Below are 20779 nucleotides of genomic sequence, written 5' to 3'. Positions count from 1 at the left end.
TCAGTGATTCCTGGTATAATCATATAATTATTTCTTCACCACCACAGACTATATGAGGACATTTCCATTTCTTCTGCAAAGAAAGAGGAAAAGGAGAGAAAAAAAGAATAAAAATATAAAAGAAGAAAAATAAAAATAAAAGAGAATGAAAAGGTCAGACAACACTACCACCACCAAGAATCCCATATCATTCCCTTATATCCCCCTCTTATAGACAGTTAGCTTTGGTATATTGCCTTGTTATACAATTAATGGAAGCATCTTACAGTGTTACTGTTAACTGCAGACTCTAGTTTGCATTGATTGTATTTTTCCCCCCATACCATCCAATTTTCAATACCTTGCAATGTTGACATTCATTTGTTCTCCCTCTTTTACAAACATTCTCATATTTGTACTTAATCACCATCCTTGACCACTCTAGGTTTTGCTAAATTGTACAATCCCAGTTTTTATCTTCTGTTTTTCCTTCTGGTGTCATACATGCCCCTAGCCTTCCATTTTCAACCATACTCAAACTCATCTTTGTTCAGAGTACTTACAGTATTGTGCTACCATCACACAGTATTATGCTATTCATTTCTGGATCTATACAATCAATCCTGTTGAACATTATGTACTCCTTCAGCATCAAATGCCCATTTTCTAACTTCTTTCTATCTCCTGACAACCTGTGTTCTCAACTTTAACTCTCAAATTTCGCTCATCAATGTTAGTTCATATCAGTGAGTCCATAGAGTATCTGTCCTTTTGTTTCTGGCTAATTTCACTAATGTCTACTGTCTACCATTTTGTTTTTTGGATTTTATGTGTCATATTTTTATTTTATTTTCTCTCTTTTTACCCTTACTGATAGTCTTCATTTCTACTATCTTCTTCAAATCTCTCTCTCCTGTGTTTTCCTACCTGCCTAGTGCTCTCTTTAGTATTTCTTGTAGAGCAGGTCTGTTCACAAACTCTCTCAATGTCTGTTTATCTGAAAATACTTTAAACTCTCATTTTTGAAGGACTATATCGCCGGATATAGAATTCTTGGTTGGCAGTTTATCTCTTTCAGTATCTTAAATATATTATGCCACTGCCTTCTCACCTCCATGGTTTCTACTGAGAAATCCACTCATAGTTTTATTGCGCTTCCTTTGTTATGTGATGGATTGCTTTTCTCTTGCTGCTTTCAGAATTCTTTCTTTGTCTTTGACATTTGATAATTTGATTATTTTGTGTCTTGGAATAGGTCTATTTGGATCTGTTCTGTTTGGGGTACACTGTGCTTCTTGGATCTGCAATTTTATGTCTTTCATAAGAAATGGGAAATTTTCAGTGATTATTTCCTCCATTATTCTTTCTGCCCCCTTTCCCTTCTCTTCTTCTGGGATACCCATATTCATGTGCTTCATGTTGTCATTCACTTCCCAGAGACCCTGCTCATATTTTTCCATTCTTTTTCCTATCTGTCCTTTTTTTGTGTAGGATTTCAGATGTTCTGTCCTCTAGTTCCTGAATCCTTTCTTCTGCCTCTTGAGATCTGCTGTTGTATGTCTCCATGGTGTTTTTCATCTCTTCTATTGTGCCTTTCATTGCCATAAGTTCTGCCAATTGTTTTTTCAAAGTTTCAATTTCTTCCTTATGTTCACCCAATTTCTTCTTTATATCCTTCAGCTCTTTTGCCATATCTTCCCTCAACTTGTTGATTTGATTTTTGAATTGATTTAGCATATTTGTTTGAAGATCTTTAATTAGTTGTTTCAACATCTGTATCTCATTTGAAGCATAGGCTTATTCCTTTGACTGGGCCAGATCTTCGTTTTTTCTAGTGTGATTCATAATTTTTTGTTGTCTAGGCATTTGGTTTTTTTGATTACCCCAATTTGATTTTCCCAGACCAGACAGGCCCAGGTCTCAGGAAGAGGGTGTAATCAGTTTCAGGTTTCCCTGAGGATGAGACCCAGCATGTTATCAGACCTTCCTGAGGCCTCTAGATGCTGTGCCTTTCCTATCCTGCCCGATAGGTGACACTTGTCAGCCTGCAGCTCCCCACCGGTGTAAAGAGATGCATTGCCTTTAATTCTCAGTAGACCTTCTCCCTGCCAGGGGCTGAGAGTGTCAGAAGTCAAGCTTAAGCTGTTTCTGTCTGCCCCCACCCAAGACCCAAGGGTCTGAGTTCTCTGAAGGAGAGCAACCACTTGAACTGGGCCCACCTTCCCCTTTTCTTAGAGAAGATAAGCCCTTTAGGGAATTATCTCCTACATATGACTTCTTCCTTTGACTCTCTGACTATCTTAACTCCACCCTTGCCTGGGTCAGCACTGACAACTGAAAATAACAGAGGCTTTCTCTAATGAGCTACTTAGAATGAGAGAAAGAAAAAAAAAGGAAAAAGGAAAGAAATCCCTTTTCAGAGCCAGTCCCCAGCCCCCCAGGTACCAGACAAAAACCAGAATTGGTGCCCAGTTCCATGTGCCCTTTTCTTAGAGACCATAGCCCTTTTCAAGTATTGTGAGCTCAGTTGATTCCAAAAGCTTCTGTTTTTATGTATTTTTTCCCCCATCAGCCCCACCTCCCTCTTTGCTGGTAGAAACCTCCAGGTTCCTGTCCTGCTTGCGCTGGGTTTATCTGTGCTCCTAACTTGTATTCAGTAGTCCAGATTTGTTAATTAAAACCACAATTGGTGCTTGGTTGAGCTATCTTCCCTTCCTCCTGGAAGACTGCTTCTTTTTCCCACAGGGAAGTTTTCCAACTCAGCCTGCCATGTCAGTGGGGGAGGGGCACCAGCTCCGCAGTTTGGGGAGCTTTACTTACAGTTCTTATGCTGCAGTCTCAGCCTTTCCACCCATTCCAGACTGGTGTACAATGTTTGTCCAGTCACAGATGTCCCCCAAAGGTTTTTCCAGACTTTTTTACTAGTTGTTCCTGGCTATAAGATGAACTAAATTCCACACTTCCCTATGCTGCCATCTTGTCCCGTCTCTAGCCTTTAATTATTTCTTGCACCCGGAAATAGCACAAAAATTTTTTTGGATCCATGTAATCGGAGCTTTTATTCAGAAAATGTGATTCCATAGTATAGTATAGCATCTATACTATATGTATAATATATATGAAGGCAGAAAATGTCTTTGCAGCCCTCACAGTACCTAATCCAGTGTCTTTTGCTTAATAGGTTCTCAGTATGTAGTTGTAGTTTATATGAATAAATGATGGAATAAACAGTCTCATTCTTTGCTTACTGACTATTCTTGATTTTTTAAACTTACAGTTTCCACACCATTCTTCATTTTCTCTCATGTAGTTCAGTATACAGAATCTAGATGCTCATGTTAACTTTAGTTCTGGTCTTAATCCTTTTCCACCCACAGAATGACAGGGTAGCCACACAGTTGGCTGTGAGCATTCGTGTACAAGGAGATAAACGTCTCAGCAGCCTGCGCCGCTGCTGTGCCCTTACCCGCTATGATGCTCACAAGATGAGTCATGATGCCTTTGCTGTCATCAGGAACTGTAATACATCTGGAACCCAAACTGAATGGTGAGTTCTTCACTAACTCTTCTCAAAAGAGACTTTTGCCCTGTCTTAGCTCTAAAATTAGTGGGCATCTGAGCTCTTCTAGTTGAAGTAGTCTCTGTGACTCTGGCTAGAAGCACCTATTGCAGAAGGGAATGGAGTGGTCATGCACTGAGGGAGAAAGGGCCATTGCAACCCCAGAAACAAAGCAGCTCAGCTGCAGCTCCCCTGTCTGATATTTGATGCATTACAGTTCCCAGGGCTAGGTTAGAAGACAGAATGAACTAAGACTATCTCTGCCTGTATCAGCTTGCTCTAGTCAGGAGAATGACCAGTTATTACACTTGGAGTACAGAGCTCAAGTTTCAAGAATACACTTGGGAACATCTCTCTTAACTACTTGATTATTCTATCTTAAAAAGTATCTTGATAATCTCAAACTTCCCAAATCAGTTATAAGCACCATTTGTGTTATATGAATGTCATATTCATTAATAAACTTTGCTTTCAGTTGGTCATGAAGTATGATAACCAAATATATGATAAAGTTTCTTTATGGAGTGTGTTCATTTACTGTCCAGGTATTAATAATTTTCATGGCCAGGATGATCCTCTGCTTTTTTAACATAGCCCGTTAAATTGAAGAGTATTCCAAATTCACAATGGAAATTGTGAAAGATAAATTGGTTGTTTACTTAATTATTATTAAAAATAACATTTAATTACCTAAATTATTGCTTATCTAAATTTATCGGCATTACTCTTCTGTAATATGACCTACAATATGATGGGGTCTCTAAAGTTGGATTCTTTGTTCCCTACTTAAAATTTACTTAACTTTCACTTTCCACTGTGTTTATTTTCAAATATTGAACAATTTTATAGAACTAAATAATTGTACTATGTTCATATGAAACCTTATTTGCAAACTTACAATTGACTTTAACAAATGTTACTTACCAATAGTGTGACATTTATTGGCAGAGAAGCATCAAAATTATTTGATTCTAAGAGTGTCCCAAAGCATGAAACTTGAGGAAAGCAAGACAATTTAAAAGTAGCATTTATTATTTTCCTCATTAAGAGACTAATCTGTATATAGAAGTACATTTCATCTTTCCCAATTCAGCACACATGAAAGAATTACTAGACATAATGAGGAATTTTGTGATAAGAAATTTCTTAAAATATTTCTGAGACACTGGGATGGCCAACCAAAAGCAGTTCTGGAATTTTATTCTCTAAAAATTCCAGAGCGGACAGTCTGTCAGGGATGGCTTAGGTGGCACCATTTAAAAACGGGAATGGTAAGAAAGATTTTTTTTGCGTCTTTCCAGTTTAAATATTCTAAAACTTTCCTGCTGCCCTGAATAAAATTTCTTGCCCCAACCCTGAATTATAGCAGCTCTATAGCAGTGTCTTATAAAACTCATACCCAGCTATCAGGGGATCCATTGTTCCTAAGTCAGTGGTTCTCAAAGCATGGTCCCAGACCATCAGTCTCACCTAGAAACTCACTAGAAATGCCAATTCTCTGCCCACTCCAGGTCCACTGAATCTGTATTAACAATCTGATATGTGCTAAACTTTGAGAACTACTGTAGCATGTGATAATTTCCTCTTATGGCAGAACCAGAATCCCAGTCGTTTATGAATTAAATATGTCCTAGCTCTGAAGTAGTGAGCCATTGCTAATCTTGTTCCTTTACTTTCTATACAGGTCCCCTCCCCTCATAATGCTTTTCCTCTGTGCTACAAAATTTTCTGCCTCTGCCCCTTCATCTTGCACAGACATCACTGTCTTCTTAAGCAGTGACCAAGGTTCTCTGCCAAAGGTGCCAGTTACCAGTTCAGAAGCTAAGACCCTGGAAAGTGGTCCAGCAGTAATAACCACTAAGAAAGCAACCACTTCTCTGGAATCATTCTTCCAAAAGGTTGCAGAAAAGAAAAAAGTCAAAGAAGCTTTGTTTTCATCTCTTATTGCCACTCCTCAGGCCCCAGAAACCAATTCACCATCCAAACCCTCGCTGCCTTTCCAAACCAGTCGTACTAAAGGAACAGAGCCCTTTTTTAAGCAGAAAAGTCTGGAAGCCATAAAGCAGAAGCAGCTTAATAATCCTTCCATTTCCTTCCCTCCACAAAATCCATTGTCCAGCCCTAAAAAATTACCAGAACATCTTCCAACAGAGCGTACAGATTGTGCCCCTGCTTGTGAAGAGGTGTCGAAACCAGAATCCTCAAAAGCGACTTCTGCAGAGATGGATTTGGCCCAGAGCAGCCCAAGCAGGCTTGCTTCTTTAATCTCCAAGTCTGCTCTGGAAGTGGCTCAAAAGGCAGCTACTATTCCAAGTCTTCTTGATGCTGAGGACCAAGTGCCCTGTGAGAAGTGTGGCTTCCTGCTTCCAGTGTGGGAGATGCCAGAACATATGGACTATCATTTTGCACTGGAGTTGCAGAAATCCTTTTTGCAGCCCCATTCCTCAACTCCCCGGGTTGTTCCTGCCATTTCTCCTCAAGGCAAGAGAAATCCCAAGAGTCCTTTGGCCTCCAGTAATAAACGCCCTAAGCCTGAGGGCATGCAGACATTGGAATCATTTTTTAAGCCATTAACACACAAGTGCTGCCCTTAGGCTTGCTGCAGGGTTTTAGTATTTATTTGTAACCTGGGAAATGGAAATAATGTCTACTTCTCAAGGAAATCCATAACTTTATCAAATTTTTATTAAAAAGTAGTCCAATTAGGTGCTAGGTTAAAGCTCCCATCTCTTCACAGGCATGGATTCTAATCCCATTGCTCATAGAGATGTAAAAATCCATCTTCCAGAGTTACAAGTGCTTTGAATTTTAATCTTTAGAGTTTAGGGAGGCAGTGTCATACAATACATGGGCTTTGGGGCCTAAGGGACCTGGTTCCAAACCTGGCTGTGCCTCTAACTCTGAGAATGGCCTTGAACAGGTCACTTTCCTCATCTGTAATCTTGATAATACTACTTTACAGATTATTGAAGATTAGATATAATGGATTTAAAGTTATTGAACTTAAAATTTGCACAAAGAACTGAGTTTGTTAAAACAAACAAACAAAAAACTTAACACCTTGACTAAAATTCCATATTTTCAGTTGGAGAATGTGAAGACTTGAAACCCTGAAGTGATACAGTAACTAGTTTAGGGCAGAGCTCTGTACACAAAAGCTACCCAAATACTGAATTTTACACAAGTAAACCCTAGTATAACCTGTCTTAGCCATTGGCTCTTCTACCTCTGGCTCTTTGTCCTAATGTAGAATGAGACTGCTCCTAGACCAGTTCAGGAAATGTAGATTGGATAAGCCAAGATCAAAACTAAATCTTCTCTAGAACCTTGCTGCTACTCCAAGTGTGATTTGAGGAATAGCGTTAGCATCACCAGGGACCTTGTTAGAAATAGTCTCAGTCTCACCCCCACCCCTACTGAATCAGAATAGGCATATTAACAAGATTCTCTTGGCAATTAGTATATGTCTTAAAGTTTGAGAAGTACTGATCTAGAAAATACCAAAAGCCAAGGCTGTAGAAGGCAATGACATTTCCTTAAACCTTAAAGTACAAATTTAAGAGCTAAGTACTTGGGCCTTTTAATCTGTTTCCCACTGAAGTATGAACTTAGGGTTTTTATTATTATGTTATTTAAAATTCATGATTGTAACTTTTTGTACTTGGCCCAATATATATAGTACTGCATTCAGTTCTTCTGACTTTTCTGACATGACATCTTACAGAAACCTTGAATTATGCAGGGAACCAAATTGAAGATGAATTGAGTTGGGAGATGGGAGGAAGAATAATGTATATATCCCCCTTCCCACCCCCACTTTTATTTGTAAATTAGGAGGTCTGTGTTACTTTCAAGAGGGGGGGAAATGGCACTGGGTTTAGTACGAAATGATTTCTTCAAACATTTTCCAGCATTGTGGCACTTTTAAATATCTAATAAGACAGTATTCGCTGTGTGCATGGCCTTTTCCTTATGGGATTTGTAGTTTCTTGAAAGCAGAAATTCATGGTGTCTTGCACATAACAGATGTCTGATATTCATTGGCTGAATGCATGTAGTGAAAAATTTTAGATCTGATTACCATAACTGAAACAATAAAAATATACATAATCTTTGGTGGCCTGTCTTATATACCTTTTTATCCTCCTAAATGTTTTATAAATGTAGAAAAGTGGCTCACTAGTTCTCAGAGATGACTTATTAAGTACTGAGATGTTGATTGTCTAAAGTTTCTTTTTTCTTGACCCCAGGAAAAGATAAGTCATTTAAAACAAAACAAGACAAACCATGGATTAAAGCATTCATTTATCTTGGCTGCTGTGTTCAGATCAAATTGACAAGCTTCTCCACCTCTTTCTACTCATGTGCCTAGAATGAAGGGGTCATGTAGAAAAGCAATGTAGTAGAAACCTAGGTTGGACTTGGTAGTGTGTAAGGGGAGGGGATGAGATGTTGGCTGGTGGGTGACCAAAAAAGATGGCAGCATGCCTTGTTTTTCTGGGGATGCCAACCTGCCTGCCCCAATGGACTGGCAATGATCCAGTCTAGAGGGGACAGCAAACAGCTGTGCAAAGGTCAGTATTGGGTTAAAGCTATAGTACCTTTTCTGAATGTAACCTTTCCTTCCTCACAGCTATTTAGCAGCAACAGTACAGAAGGAAGTAAACAGCTCTTAGCTTCCAACACAAGAGGAAGTTCTTCAGCCACAGCCTACTAAACTGGTGGCAAGTTAAACTCATATTTGAAAAAGCAGCTGAACCAAAGTGGGAGGGAAGCTACCACTTAATACCCCGGAGGCAGAATGCCTCATGAGACCTTGGGCCCCATTTATTTATCATTAAATTTCTTTTGCCAAATCCAGTGCTCAGAATGCACTTTCCAACCCCCTTTTTCCTTTTCGCAATTGACCTTGGGCCCTATAATATGTGATAATCAGAAACAGGAAAAGGGACTAAGATTTGACCAAGTGTCCCAAGGAGCCCAAGAACCCAGTTTAGGGTGTATAAACCTCACTTCTCACTGCTTTGCACTGCAAAAGTGTGAAGCAACAGATCTGTCTCTAAATTCTATTTTTCATTAAGCAAGTGGCACTCTAGTATCAAAATTTCCATGGTATTGTGACCAGTAGCAAGTGGCCAATTCCATGAATTAGTTACCTATTTCAGCTGAAAAGGTGTAAGCTTCACTTTCTACTCTTCTTGCTCAAATTACTCTGCAAAACAGACCAGCATACTTGGTTAGGATAATGGAACATTGATCCGTTGTTGGGGAGAGGGAAAGAAGAATGGTGGATGAGACAGCTGAAGGATTCTAGATTCTTTCCCCATTCAGGGGTCAGCAGTTGTTTTGTTTTTATCTCATCTTGAAGAGGAATATCTCTCTGCAGGCTGAGCTTGTTTTAAGCATAAGCACAGTATGTCCAATAAAACATTTTTATTCTGTACAATATATGTGTGTGTGTATATATATATAAATACGCAGAGAAACCTCAACCAACAAATCCCTGAGTCCATGGGAACCCAGGACACTTAATAAAGGGAAAAAAGGGAGTCCATGCCCAACAAAGTAGGAACTATGGCAACAGCTCTCCCTTTTCTCCTGGTTCCCTGCAACAGAGGGAAGAGGATAGTCACTGCAAATTACTAAAACGAGAGGAATTTGTGGGAGCAGGGAGGGAGGAGGAGGGTGGCAGTTAGGAAGCTGTGGATCAGATCCTCAACCACCAGTCTTGGAAAGTAAAACATACTATTTGATCCAGCATTAAAACCAACAGATCACTGCAGAGGAAAGGACAAGACTGACATGCAGCTGGCCTTTGGTATGCCAAACCTTAGCTTGGCAGCCCCACACTTGGGCCAGCACAACAAATAGCACCTGTGGGGCCTGTGAGAGGAGGAACTGGGGAAATGGCCCTTGAGTGAAGAAGGACCAAGGGATAAAGCTGAGGAGTAGGCCTCAGGCCCCAGCACTGGGTGGGAGCACTGCCATTCACTGTCCCTGTGCCATTTCTTCAGACCCTGGGCCATCAGGTAGCCAGAAGCAGATGTCTTTTGTCCACAGTCAGGTAAAGACGGGCAACTTATATGGCCTTGAGGTATAGAAAAGAGAGTGCTTTCGAAGACCACCCTCAGTTGTGACAATTCCTGAAGTACAGGGACCACATTGGTGGATCATGCTCAGTCCTGATAGTGGGGCCAAGGTGGCATGGTCAGCTCTCTCCAGTAGACAGGCCACAGGGTTGTCAGGGTTGATGAGCCAACCAGGTGGGCACACGACTGCTGAGCACTGCCCTGAATTCTTTCTTCTCCCTCAGGACTGCCCCTCCCCTGGCCACACCAAGCTTGGCACCTCTCCAGTAAGGTGGCAGGGAGCAAGTGGTAGACAGCACCCCTCACTCCCTAGCCTATTAACACACACAGCCGCCAACGAGGGGCAGCATGGCCGGAAGTCACCTTATATATTGTAGGGACAGCAACAGAGCTGTCTCTGCTGGGGAGCTCAGAAGCCTATGTTGTTTTGGGCCTCTCCTGCTGCAATGGCTTGCACATCAGTGACATGGCCGATGCCCTTGGTGACACCCTCCCGGAACAGCAGCTTGGCGCCCACCTTCAAGTACTCTGGATGTTTCAGGAAGCGGAAACGTACCACCGCCTTCTCCCCTGTCCGCAGCTTGTCCTGCAGCAGATACGCAATCACTGGCCCTGGCCAGTGCCTCCCATCCCATTCTCTACCAGCTCTCCACCCTCCCAGGCCTATCAGGCTTTTACCCACCCCAAGTGGGGCTATGTTCCCTTTGTGTGATCACGGAGTTCTCTGCAAGTCTGGAGCCAGGCCTCCTTTCTGGAGGCAGAATTCTGATTTTTTCCTGGAGAAATGGGGGCATGGCCGGGTCCCTCTCACCTTGGCATGGATCTTTTCCACCACTGCCGTCTGACGTACGTTGCCCACGTGCACTGTCACCTGGAAGCCTCGCCGAAAGGTTGTGGCATGGAACAGTAGGACTATCTCTGCCTCAAACACCGAGCAGATGGTGGGATTCATCTCGGGGCTCACCATCACCATGCCCTGGGGAGGCATAGCCCCCAGACCCAGGAAGGGCAGACCTAGCATTAGACTTCCTCCCTAGCTACCCCACACCCTTTTACAACTCCTGAATCTCCTCTGCCACTAGGACTCCAAACACAAAGACTTCAAAAGAAAATACTCAAAACCCTTCTTAAAGGGAACTCTTCCTCACCCACCTCCCATGTCCTCTAACCCTTCAAATCCTTTGTATTTTTTTAGTCCTGGACCCTAAAATTTTTACAATTTTTAAATAGGTTGTACCATAGCAATTTACATTTAGCGATCTGCTCCTTTCTGAGTATTCTATGCCTTTTTCACACACAGACAGTCTGTGTAACCAGACCATAAGCTTCTTGGGTTATAGACCATGTTGCCTTTGAGTTTCTCTGAAGCACCTAAGACAGGTGCTCATCATCCGATAGCCAATTGCTTAGGCACCTCTGTGTTCCCTCTCCAACCCACCCACCCACCTCACCTTGCGAAGCAGTGCACGGTCAAAGTCCCCGAGGGCCAGCGTAGCAGCCTGACCAGCTCGCAGCACACGACAGGCAGAGCGGTTGCGCTGGATGCTGCATACTCTCAGCTCCAGGAAGCAGCCGTCGTCCGTGGGGCCCACCACCAGCTGATCCCCCTCACGGCAAATCCCACTGCAGCCCAGAGGGCAGGTGGCACAGCATCAGCTAGGCCCCCTGCCTACTTCTCTGCATTATGGTCACCTAGAACATTCCTTTCCTTCTAAGGCTGATCCCTCATGTGGAGGAAAAAGACCCTAAATTCAGACTTGGAGGTAGGGGGGATGATTGCCTTGCCCCACTCCAGAGTTCAGACTCTGAAGGCTATTACCAGGAAAGGCAGAGAAGTACCTGCTGGTTTGACAACACTGAAGACTTGAACCCTGAAGGACCAAGTTATCCCTTGGAGCGTCATCCCTTGCTTTGGAAAGTCTTAAGGGACCTTTCATCTCTCCACTTTGAGATGAAGTCAGTTGAGTACACTCCAGTTTTCTTCCTGGGGCCTAAGACCCATACCACCTCCTCAGGGGCCTGGAGATTCCCAAAAAAAGCAGCAATCCTGTTTCTTCCCTTATAAGCCAATAGAGTAGCTTTCTCCAGCTCTTCTGATAATGAAAGGCTAATCTGCAAACATGCAAATCCTTTAGATGGGCTCTGATCAGTCCCAGGGTCTCCTTTGTGCCATGTCTTCGTGTATAAGGATGTGTGAGAGGGGATGGGTAACAAGCAAGGCAATTCACCTGGAAAGTGTCCCTCCAACAACAGTCCCCACCTCTGGTACTGTGTAGATTTCATCCACCTGAAGCCAAAGAAGATTCCATCAATGGCAGATCCAAAATCTCTAAGACAGACTCTGGGATTGTCAGAACCCACCCCTCCTTGTTTCCCAACCCACTGCTTATTCGAGCGGCCTACTACCTGGAATTCTGTCAGCTGCTGCATGAGCTCCTCCTGCTCTTTACTGTTGGTGAGTGGCGGCAAGATGTTCAGAAACACTTTGAGCAGGTCCAGACTCTCTCCAGACACGCTGGACAGTGTGAAGATAGGGGTGACACTGCAGGAGGTGTGGAATGACAGATGAGGAAAGTCTCAGCAGGAGGCAAGCGTCCCATACACTGGAAGGTGAGCTACTCGCTGGGCAGCTGGGGGCTCCCTCTCTCCTACCTGCTAACCTCCTCAAGAGCTTTAGGTTCTCTCTCTCTCCATGAGCCAGCCAAGGAATATAACACACAAAACCCATCCCAAAGGAGATGGCAGATACCTGGTCTATCACTTCATTCCCCAGGGTCCCAGGGCATCAACAAAGCTCAAATTGGCTCAAAGTGAGGGATGGGGTGGAGGATGGGGGGTGTCAAGCATTTCAGCAAAGACTCCCTCCTATAATCCCAGTCTGAAGAACCATGGAACTGAGCCCAAACTGGTCTGACCTTGAGGGTGGGACACCATGCACCTGGGCACCAGGCCTTTGTGGCGGCCTTCCCTGTGGATCAGGGCTCTGGGGTGAGGCAGGCTTACTTGGGTGACTGAGCAAACTGCTGGGCAGCAGTGACAGCATCATCCTCAGAAGTGACCAGCATGGGAACCTTGTGGCAGCCAGGCTGCTTGAGGACCCGCTCCAGCTGCCGTACTGTCCTCTCCACTGTGGTCTTGGCACACAGATCCACCTTGCTAACCACGACGAAGAACGGCACTTTCAGGGCCAGAGCCAGCCCCAGATGTTCCCTTGTGGTGCCAGCTGCCTCACAGAAGGCAAACAGGCAGCAGGAGAGGAGGGAGAATGAAGGAGGAGAGGGAAGAAGATGGTTGGTCTGGCTCCCAGATTTGAGGAGGCCCAGGTGGGAGAGAATCAGCACCCGCCACCCCAGCCCCATCCGCGCCCCAAGTCCTCGTACCAATCCCAGTGTTGGCACTGACGAGGAGCAAGGCGCAGTCGGGGCAGTAGGAGGTGAGGCCAAAGATGGTGGTGTGCAGGTACTTGTGGTGGCCTGCCAGGTCGATGAAGGTGATCATCTTGGAGCTGCTCTCACAGATCTCTTCGGCCGTCCGTGAGTCGCTGTAATTCACCACCTGTCCCAGAGCCCAGGGCTCTCAGTGCCCACTGACAGCCCCCTCAAGAGTCACCAGGATCTAAACCAGCCTCCCCAAGAGTCACCAGGATCTAAACCAGTCCCTGGGGGACCCTGCCTCTTAGCCCTGAACCCCAGTTCTGATTTCATTCAGTTGATTCCCCATTTGTTTTCTAAGAAGGACACAGCTTGTTCACAGTCTTCTCAGGGCCTTCATCTACACTACTCCAAAAAGTCTCCACACTCTGCCCAGGCCTCTGTCCTCCTCTGCTTCCATCCCATCCTCAGAGTCTGGCCCCAATGGGTCCCATTGATTGCATGCACCTCTCCCTTGCTGTTAAAGCCCAGGATCTCGAAGCTGATGCTGGAGGTTCGACCAGACTGAATCTCATGCAGGTGGCGGAAAAGGTTGAGCCGGGCCCGACCCCGCCCATTGTCCAGTTCTCCCTGGGTCAGGACTCCAAGCAGAGTAGACTTCCCTGAGTCCACGTTTCCCAGGACGGCCACACGGAGGTCTAGGAACTGTGGATGAATTGCCAGGGATGAGAGCTCCAATCCCTCACCTCTGTCCACTGACGTTTGGGTCAAGGACAGTGACGCTCCCTGGGGAGCAAGTGATGAACTGGACACCCCCAGGATCCCAGGCCAGGGGAGAGTCTGTCACCACGGGGCCCTCCCAGGGACTGTGGGCCTAGGGGGCAGGGAAGGGCGTGTGCTTCACCTGTTGGTTGTCAGGGACCTTTCGCACCAGCACCTCGGTGATCTTCCGGGGCAGGTCGCTATCATAATCTACTTCCCGCTCCCGGAGAACGGTGATGTCTGCACCCACCCTGTCAGAGCAAGGCCACAGCTGCCATACCTCACCTGTAGTCCTCCCATTCCAGTCGGCTCTGGACCACTGGTCTTCCCACACCTTCCACAGAGTTCCCAACACCTTACTTTACTTCCTAATCCCCCTCTAACCCCCAACCAATCCATCCCAGATCCATAACTCCCTTTAAAAGAATAAAAACAAAACAAAACAGTCTTAAATCAGGAATCAAAAAAGCTTAGGTCCAGTGAGATGAAGCCCAGAACACTAACCCTCCCCACTTCAGCCCTTTGCAAAGAGAAGGCAGCCAAAGGATAAAGTCCCACTTTGGTCCCTCAGGCCTTAGGAGACTGTGTTTATCTGGGTGCTCCCGAGAGATACGTAAGGGAGAACTGAGCGGGGAGGGGAAGCATACTTCTCTGCCATCCGGTGTAGGGTCTTGAGGGAGGCCCGCATCTCCTCCTCAGCTAGTCCCACCAGCAACCCATTGTCTTCCACCCCAATCTGGTAGACAGCCTCACCGCGGCCCTCCTGGAGACGCCACTTCATCTGTGTCACCAGGTGCTCAAAGCGGTACTGGGATGGATTCACCAGTTTCAGCTTAGGGTGGGAGAGGCATCATGAGAAAATGAATTCAGAAGTATTCTTCCCAACCCCATATACTACCCGCCCTGTCCGGTTAAAGGACCAGGACCTTCCTTTCCCACTAAAACTTCCTCATCCCTGACTCCCTCTAAGAGTGAGTCTCCCTCCAACAGAATGAGGTATAGAGCCCTTCCCTGAACCGCATCCCTAAATTGCTAAAGATCATGAACTTTGGAAGGATCTCAGAGAAATTATCCCATGCTGGCAAGGATAACCTCCCCCATCTCCCTGTCCCACTCCAGCCTAAAACTCACTTTATATTCGATGTTTCCATCTTCAGCCTGAAAAGAAACAGGTGGCAGTTACCACACATCATCTAGACCAAGCCCCTATTTCCCTCTGATTCCCTGGGGCCCAAGCAGTGATCCTGAGACAGCAAGACAGCTGTCTAGGTGAGTGCCTGTCAAAGGTAAGTGGCAGACAAGTCCTCTATTGAGCAAGGATGTGGCCTCTCCAGGACACAGTGAATCACTGATTAAGCCAGCAATAGAAGCCCAAGTTCCTCCTTTCTTTGACCACCAGCAGCACATTCTTCCCAGATCCAAAATCACTCCTTTCTTCTTCCCAGGGCCTCAGACTGCTTTCCCCAGGAGTCTACGTCTCCTCTGTGCCCAGGCTGCTGAGGCCTTTCTTTGCCACTGGTCTGGGAGACACTACTTCCTTCCTGCCCACCCCTCTCAGCTGATGTCATCAAGAGTAAGACGCTGCAAGAGGTTCTGGATCAGGGCCAAAGGGTGAGCTCAGCACTGGTCACTACAAGTCCAATGAAAGAGGAGCTCAGGTGAAAGAGGAGCAGGGCTCCTGGAAACTGGGGCTGAGATGAGCAGAAGACACTCAGAAAACACTGAAGGGGAGAGTCTCCATAAACCAGGCTCACTATGGCTTTTACCTCCTGCCCCCTAACCCTTATGCCTCAGTTGAGGTAAAATCCTGACTCCACTCCACATCTCTTCTACCTCCTCGCTATATCAGATGATCCAGCACAGTAGCATCTTGTCTGACCCTTCCCCTCTTAGGTGGAGATATGGTGAGATGAAGGGGGAAAGGGTTTAGGCCCTGTGACCCAGGAACCTCCTTCTTCCCTAAGATCCATTCAAAGGAGAATGACCCCAAAGGTCAAGACGAAAGTCTAAGCCCCTCTCCTTTCTTTGCTTTAGCTCCGTAAGAGTCTGGGGCCAGATCTTTGCCTCTGTTCTGCATTTCTTTTCCTTTTTTGGGGGGAGGGGTGCATTTTCAAAAACTGAGATATAAAATTCACCCTTTTAAACTACATAATTCAATGGTTTTTAGTATATTTACAAGGTTGTACAACCATTACCACTACCTAATTCCAGAAAATTTTCATCACCTCCAAAAAAGAAACCTCATACCCATTAACAATCACTCCTTGTTTCCCACTCCCCCAGGCCATGGCAACCACTGATCATTTTTTGGCTCTATGAATTTACCTATTCTGTCTGTCCTGAATATGTGCATCACTCCTCCTTGGTCATTTTATTTTTCCTTTTCCTTTCCTGACATCATTCCATCCCTTTTCAGCCCTCTGGCCCCCAGGCCCTAAAGAATAAGATGGTGCCTTCAGAAATGATGAGCTAGGTCAGTGATTCTCAAAGTTCGTCCCAGGACCTGAAACAGCATCACCTGGGAACTTGTAAAGAAATGCAAATTCTCAGGCACGCCCTGACTTACTGAATCAGAAAGTCTAGGGGTGGGATCCAACAATCCAGGTAATTCTGATGCAAGCTAAAGTCTGGTAACTAATTTAGGCTCTTCTCCTAGGTCCTCCTTTCCTAAGAGGGACAAGGTAGCAGTTGTTCTCTGTCAGGGATTGATGGCACAGGTGTGTGGAGGCATTCTTCTTTGTCCCCACACCATCACTGGTCAGGGAAAGGGTGAGGGGACTCCCACTATTCCTCTGGTTGTATGTATGTGTATGTGTAATGGGGGGAGAGAGGAAACATATTACCCTTTTCCCGGGTACTTCCCTCCTCCCTGTGGAACAAGTTTGGGAGAAATGGTGATTAATCTGCCTGCTTTCTCTGAAGGTGGTTAATCTGACTGCATCGCAGGATGCAATCCCCCTTCCTCTGTAGCAGCAAAGGGAGAGGGCCAGGGTGTTCTACTCTGCTCTTCCCAAGGGAATAGGAGATGGGATCCCTTTCCCCGCTTCTCCCCCAGGTGGGTATCTAGATCAGAAGGAACCCGTCCTCCCTCCCCACCGTTCCTCCATAGGGTCCTGACACCCGAGGGAAGGTCCAGTCTCTCTGTCCCTCCTCCCTAGGGTCCCGGGACCGGAAGGAGGGGGCCTCCCCTTTACCCTGGAGTCTTGACACCGGAAGGGGGGATTCATTCCCTCTGACCCTCCTCCCTGGGGTCCCGGGACCGGAAGGAGTGGTTTCCTCTCATCTCGCTACTTCCCAGGTGCTCACCTCGGGGGGCAGATACGGAGGGTTGTTGGCTTTGCCCCCTCTGTTCCTTCCGTTCTTCTTCTTCCCCTTCGGGCCCCCGCAGCCGCTGCTGCCGCCGGCCCCCCTATTCTTGAGGGTTCCGCCCACAGCTGGGCCCCCACCGGGCCGGCAGCAGCCGCCGAACAGCTCCGATACCCGCGAGTCCATCCGCCGCTGCCGCCAGCCCCCCACCCGGCCCCTCCCCCCCGCCACCGCCACCAACACTGCCACCGCCGCCGCCGCCTCTACTGCCACCGCAGCGTCGGACCAGCCAGAGAGCGGGGTGTGGCTTTGCTCAGGCCACGCCCCCTCACCTCCCTGGGCCTCCGGGTAGCGTCAGAAACAGCCGCGGGGCACCACGGGATATAGAGTCTTCAAGCCTGGGACCTCGCTCAAAAGTGCACGTCGCCGCCCTACAACTCCCAGGAGACATTGCGACGTAAGGGGGCTGTGGGTGGCTTCGGAGCTCAAGGCAAGAAGCGCGCCTTAGCGCGCAAAGGCCCAAGGGAGTTGTAGTCTGGTTTCCAGTCCCGCTTTCTGAGTGGCTCATTTGCTGGGGCCTTGGGGGAGGTTTAGAGGGCTCGACCACTAACGGCGAAGGGCTGCCCTGGGTCTGGCACCTGCGGATCCCAGACAACAGGTTTCGGACCTGGAGAACTCCAGAATTCAGTGTGACTATTTCCTCCAGCCTGCTGACTCCCCGATGGCCGGTTTGTTGTCGGGATGAGTCAGGGCGAACGCCAGGCCAGGGACGGATGGTGGTTAGCTTAATTACCGCTGTTATTGTTGTGATGATTATGCCACCTTTACACAGTAATCACTGCTTTATTACCAGGGCTGGCACCGTCCGGGGGCTGTTTTCAGCAGCCCGAGGCCCCACGGTGGCCCCGACAGGAGGCCTGACACCATAAACCAGCACTGATGCCTGAGGGCTACAAGGATGCCAGGAACGAGCATCCGTCCCGTCCCCCCCCCCCCCCCCGCCAGTCCCCACACTTTGTTTTGAAACAGAACCAATCCGGGAGAACCGAATTTGGTTTTACTACAGTCAGGACTATAGGCTGGCCCCTACTTGGGGCGGGACTGGAGCTCCAGTTACATCACCCTGGGTGAGGGCGAGGAGGTAGGGTGGGGGTAGGGGGGAAGTGGCCGGGAATAGAAACTTGGCCAGGGGCCCCAGGTGATGGTTGACTTTTGGCTTTCTTGCCAAGCTCTCTCTTCCTCTCCTGCTTTTTTAGGGCTCTTGCAGTCAGCAAACAGTGAACACATTCAAAGACATAAACCAGTGCACAAGTCACCAGAAAAGCAGGGTCGAGAAGCAGTTAGCATTGCTGGCCTGGGAGTCAGGACGCCAGGGTTAAATTCTTAGCCCCATAGCTGTCTCATGAATCACTACTCACCATATGTCCACTTCCCCTTCCTTCACAAACATTGAGCTGCTCATACATACCTCATACATAACTCTTCCCTTCAGACTTCAGTTTTCTTCAGAAAACAGGAGGCACCAGCAGTGACTTACCTCTGGTGATGCCTGCAGGGATCCACACTTGCTGGAATCCATGGCTCCCCACAAGGTCACAAGGCCGGTGGCTGTTCATGTAGTTGCTGTCTACATGGCATAAGTCCCCTAGAGTGGTGAGAGTGTAGGGACCAAAATCTGCAAAAGGACCTGGCAGTCCCAGCCAATTATAAGGATCTTCAATTGTTGAAAGCACATCAGTGACTTCTCTCTTTTTAACCCTGTGCAGCTGCGGGAAGGGCTATGCTGCAATGGTGACCCCTAGCCAGGGGCTCACCCCCACCAGGGCAACTGCTGCTTAGAAACAGACTGGAGAATTCAGTGAGAGATCTCGAAATGTGTGGGGATTGGAAGGAAGCCCTAAGGCCATTCCCCCAATATCCTCTCCTCCCCCAGCTGGGCCCTCCTGATAACCATGGACTTCTGCACTTGCCTGATAACATTTGTCCCTTTATCTACATGGATTCTTTAACCAACCCCAAAACACAGTTTTACTCCATCCACCCCAATCCCCATGTCTCCTAAGTGAAGACCATCTTTTAAGAAATAGGAGGGGATAACTTATTTTGATATCCCATTCTTGAACAACCTGTTCGACCGCAGACAGGAGTGAAGGCAAGAGGAGTAAGCTGAACAAGGATGTCTGTCCAGGAGGAGATCAGGGTCCTGGGAGATGGAAGGTGGTATATGTGTTTAGTTTCCTGGAGGAGTTGCCTATGAGGTGTTTGGCTGTAGGATACATACATACACACATATAATGAGGTTTTATATAGTATACACACACGGATAGGTAGATCATGGATATTAACCCTTTGAAAACATTTTTCCTGGTGTTTAGTTACTCATTTAATTTTGTGTATAGCATCTTAACACAGATCTTAAACTCAGATCTAGCAATCTTTTCCTTATGCTTTCTTGTTTTTGTGTCATGTCTAGGCCAACTCCACTCCTAGATTATAAATTATTCTCCAACATTTTCTTTTATCAGTTTTAAGGGTTTGTTTCACGTTTAGATCATTAATCCATCAGGAATTCATCTTTAGAGTGTGTTGTAGGAAGTAACTTTTTTTTTCTAAATAGATAGGCAACTGTCTTGAGTTATTTGCTTTGAAAAGCAACCTTCATCATATCCTAAGATCCACATATCCATGAGTTTGTTTCTAGACTCCCTTCTGTTTTATTGATTTGTTTGTTTATTCCTGAGCCAATAACACACTACTTTAATCATTGTACTTTTATTGTATGTTTTGACTCCCATTTCTTGGCTTCCATGACCTGACACTTCTCTATTTTTCTTTATATTTCTCTGGCAACTCCTCAGTCTCAGGTTCTTCTGGCTTTCTGCTCATCCCTAAACATTAGTGTCTTTAAGATCCTGGCTCTACACATCTTCACTCCACACACCCTCTCTTGGTGATCTTATCCACCTAAATATTTCTAGGGTTCACCCAATTCCCTCCACCCCACTGTGACTATTCTAGTACTGACCTCTTTCACCATGCACTTGGGTAATTGCAGCCACTCCTTCCAACTGGTATCCTTGCCTCTTCTCTTATCCTCCCTGTAATCCAATCTCTACACTGCAGCTAGTGTGGAGATTAAATTTAGAAAATGTAAATGTAATCATGTCACTCCCCTACTTAAAACTTTTCAAAGCTTCCCCATCCCCCACAGGATCAAGTTCAAACTCTTTGACATGGCCTAAAAGGCCATGTGTGATCTGGCTCTTGTTTGTCTACTCCAGCCTTAACTCTTTATAATCTATGCTCTTTCCACCCCTTGAACACAGGATGTTCTTGTCTGTCAAGATCTCTTGGAACATTAGACCCTCCTCTTTACCTTAACTTATTCATTCTACATGTCACAGCTTCTTCAGCACCATTTTCTCTAGGAGCAGCCCCCCCTTTTACTTGGGTTAGACACTTCTGCTCACTTTCACAGTCTGTATACATTCCACCATACACTAAGTTATTTAAAAGTCCTAGAGAACGCAGATTCGTCATTGCGTTTCCAGCACCTAGGACAGAGCCTGGTATGAAGTAGGCGCACAGTGTGAATCACGAATTCAGACAATGGGTGGATACGTGAAGGCGGGTGTCCTTTGGGAGGCAGTGCTCAATGACTGACGGTGCCTGGGCTCCCAGGGTGGGGAAGGGCTCGGTGTGCCCGCGCGAGG

The 20779-nt window shown here is 46.3% G+C and overlaps 2 protein-coding genes across 4 annotated transcripts in view; one reads left to right on the top strand and one right to left on the bottom strand.

Annotated features, from left to right (window-relative positions):
* POLH (DNA polymerase eta) overlaps positions 1-8984 on the top strand; it is a 50355-nt gene extending 41371 nt beyond the window's left edge. For both annotated transcript variants that reach the window (XM_037842547.1, XM_037842548.1), the window contains 2 exons: positions 3357-3526; positions 5223-8984. In XM_037842547.1, coding sequence (XP_037698475.1) covers positions 3357-3526; positions 5223-6132 — 1080 coding nt within the window. In that variant the 3' untranslated portion in view covers positions 6133-8984. The remainder of the gene's footprint in view (positions 1-3356; positions 3527-5222) is intronic.
* On the bottom strand, positions 4549-18895 carry GTPBP2 (GTP binding protein 2). Of its 2 annotated transcripts, none has more exons than XM_037842550.1 (12): positions 18604-18895; positions 14892-14918; positions 14408-14592; positions 13903-14011; positions 13506-13703; positions 13008-13182; positions 12631-12850; positions 12034-12169; positions 11856-11914; positions 11079-11250; positions 10439-10603; positions 4549-10213 (listed from the first exon to the last, which is right to left on the bottom strand). In XM_037842550.1, the coding sequence occupies exons 1-12, from the start codon at positions 18643-18645 to the stop codon at positions 10037-10039; spliced, it is 1665 nt and encodes a 554-aa protein (XP_037698478.1). In that variant the 5' UTR covers positions 18646-18895; the 3' UTR covers positions 4549-10036. The 2 variants fall into 2 exon arrangements, with proteins under 2 accessions (XP_037698478.1, XP_037698477.1); XM_037842549.1 differs by lacking the exon at positions 18604-18895 and adding an exon at positions 17067-17267.
* Positions 18896-20779: the final 1884 nt, after the last annotated feature.

Source organism: Choloepus didactylus, chromosome 7 (genome assembly GCF_015220235.1).
Source record: "Choloepus didactylus isolate mChoDid1 chromosome 7, mChoDid1.pri, whole genome shotgun sequence".
Taxonomy (NCBI): Eukaryota; Metazoa; Chordata; class Mammalia; order Pilosa; family Megalonychidae; genus Choloepus; species Choloepus didactylus.
Note: the sequence above shows the minus strand (reverse complement) of the source record. Positions and strands in the feature narration are given on the sequence as shown.

Coding starts and splice junctions, on each gene's coding strand:
- GTPBP2 (XM_037842549.1), bottom strand. CDS start 17,252: ATGGACTCGCGGGTATCGGAGCTGTTCGGCGGCTGCTGCCGGCCCGGT. Junction 13,183..13,505: donor GCTTTAACAGCAAGGGAGAG/GTGCATGCAATC, acceptor GCTCTGGGACAG/GTGGTGAATTACAGCGACTC. Junction 11,915..12,033: donor AGCAGCTGACAGAATTCCAG/GTAGTAGGCCGC, acceptor CTTTGGCTTCAG/GTGGATGAAATCTACACAGT.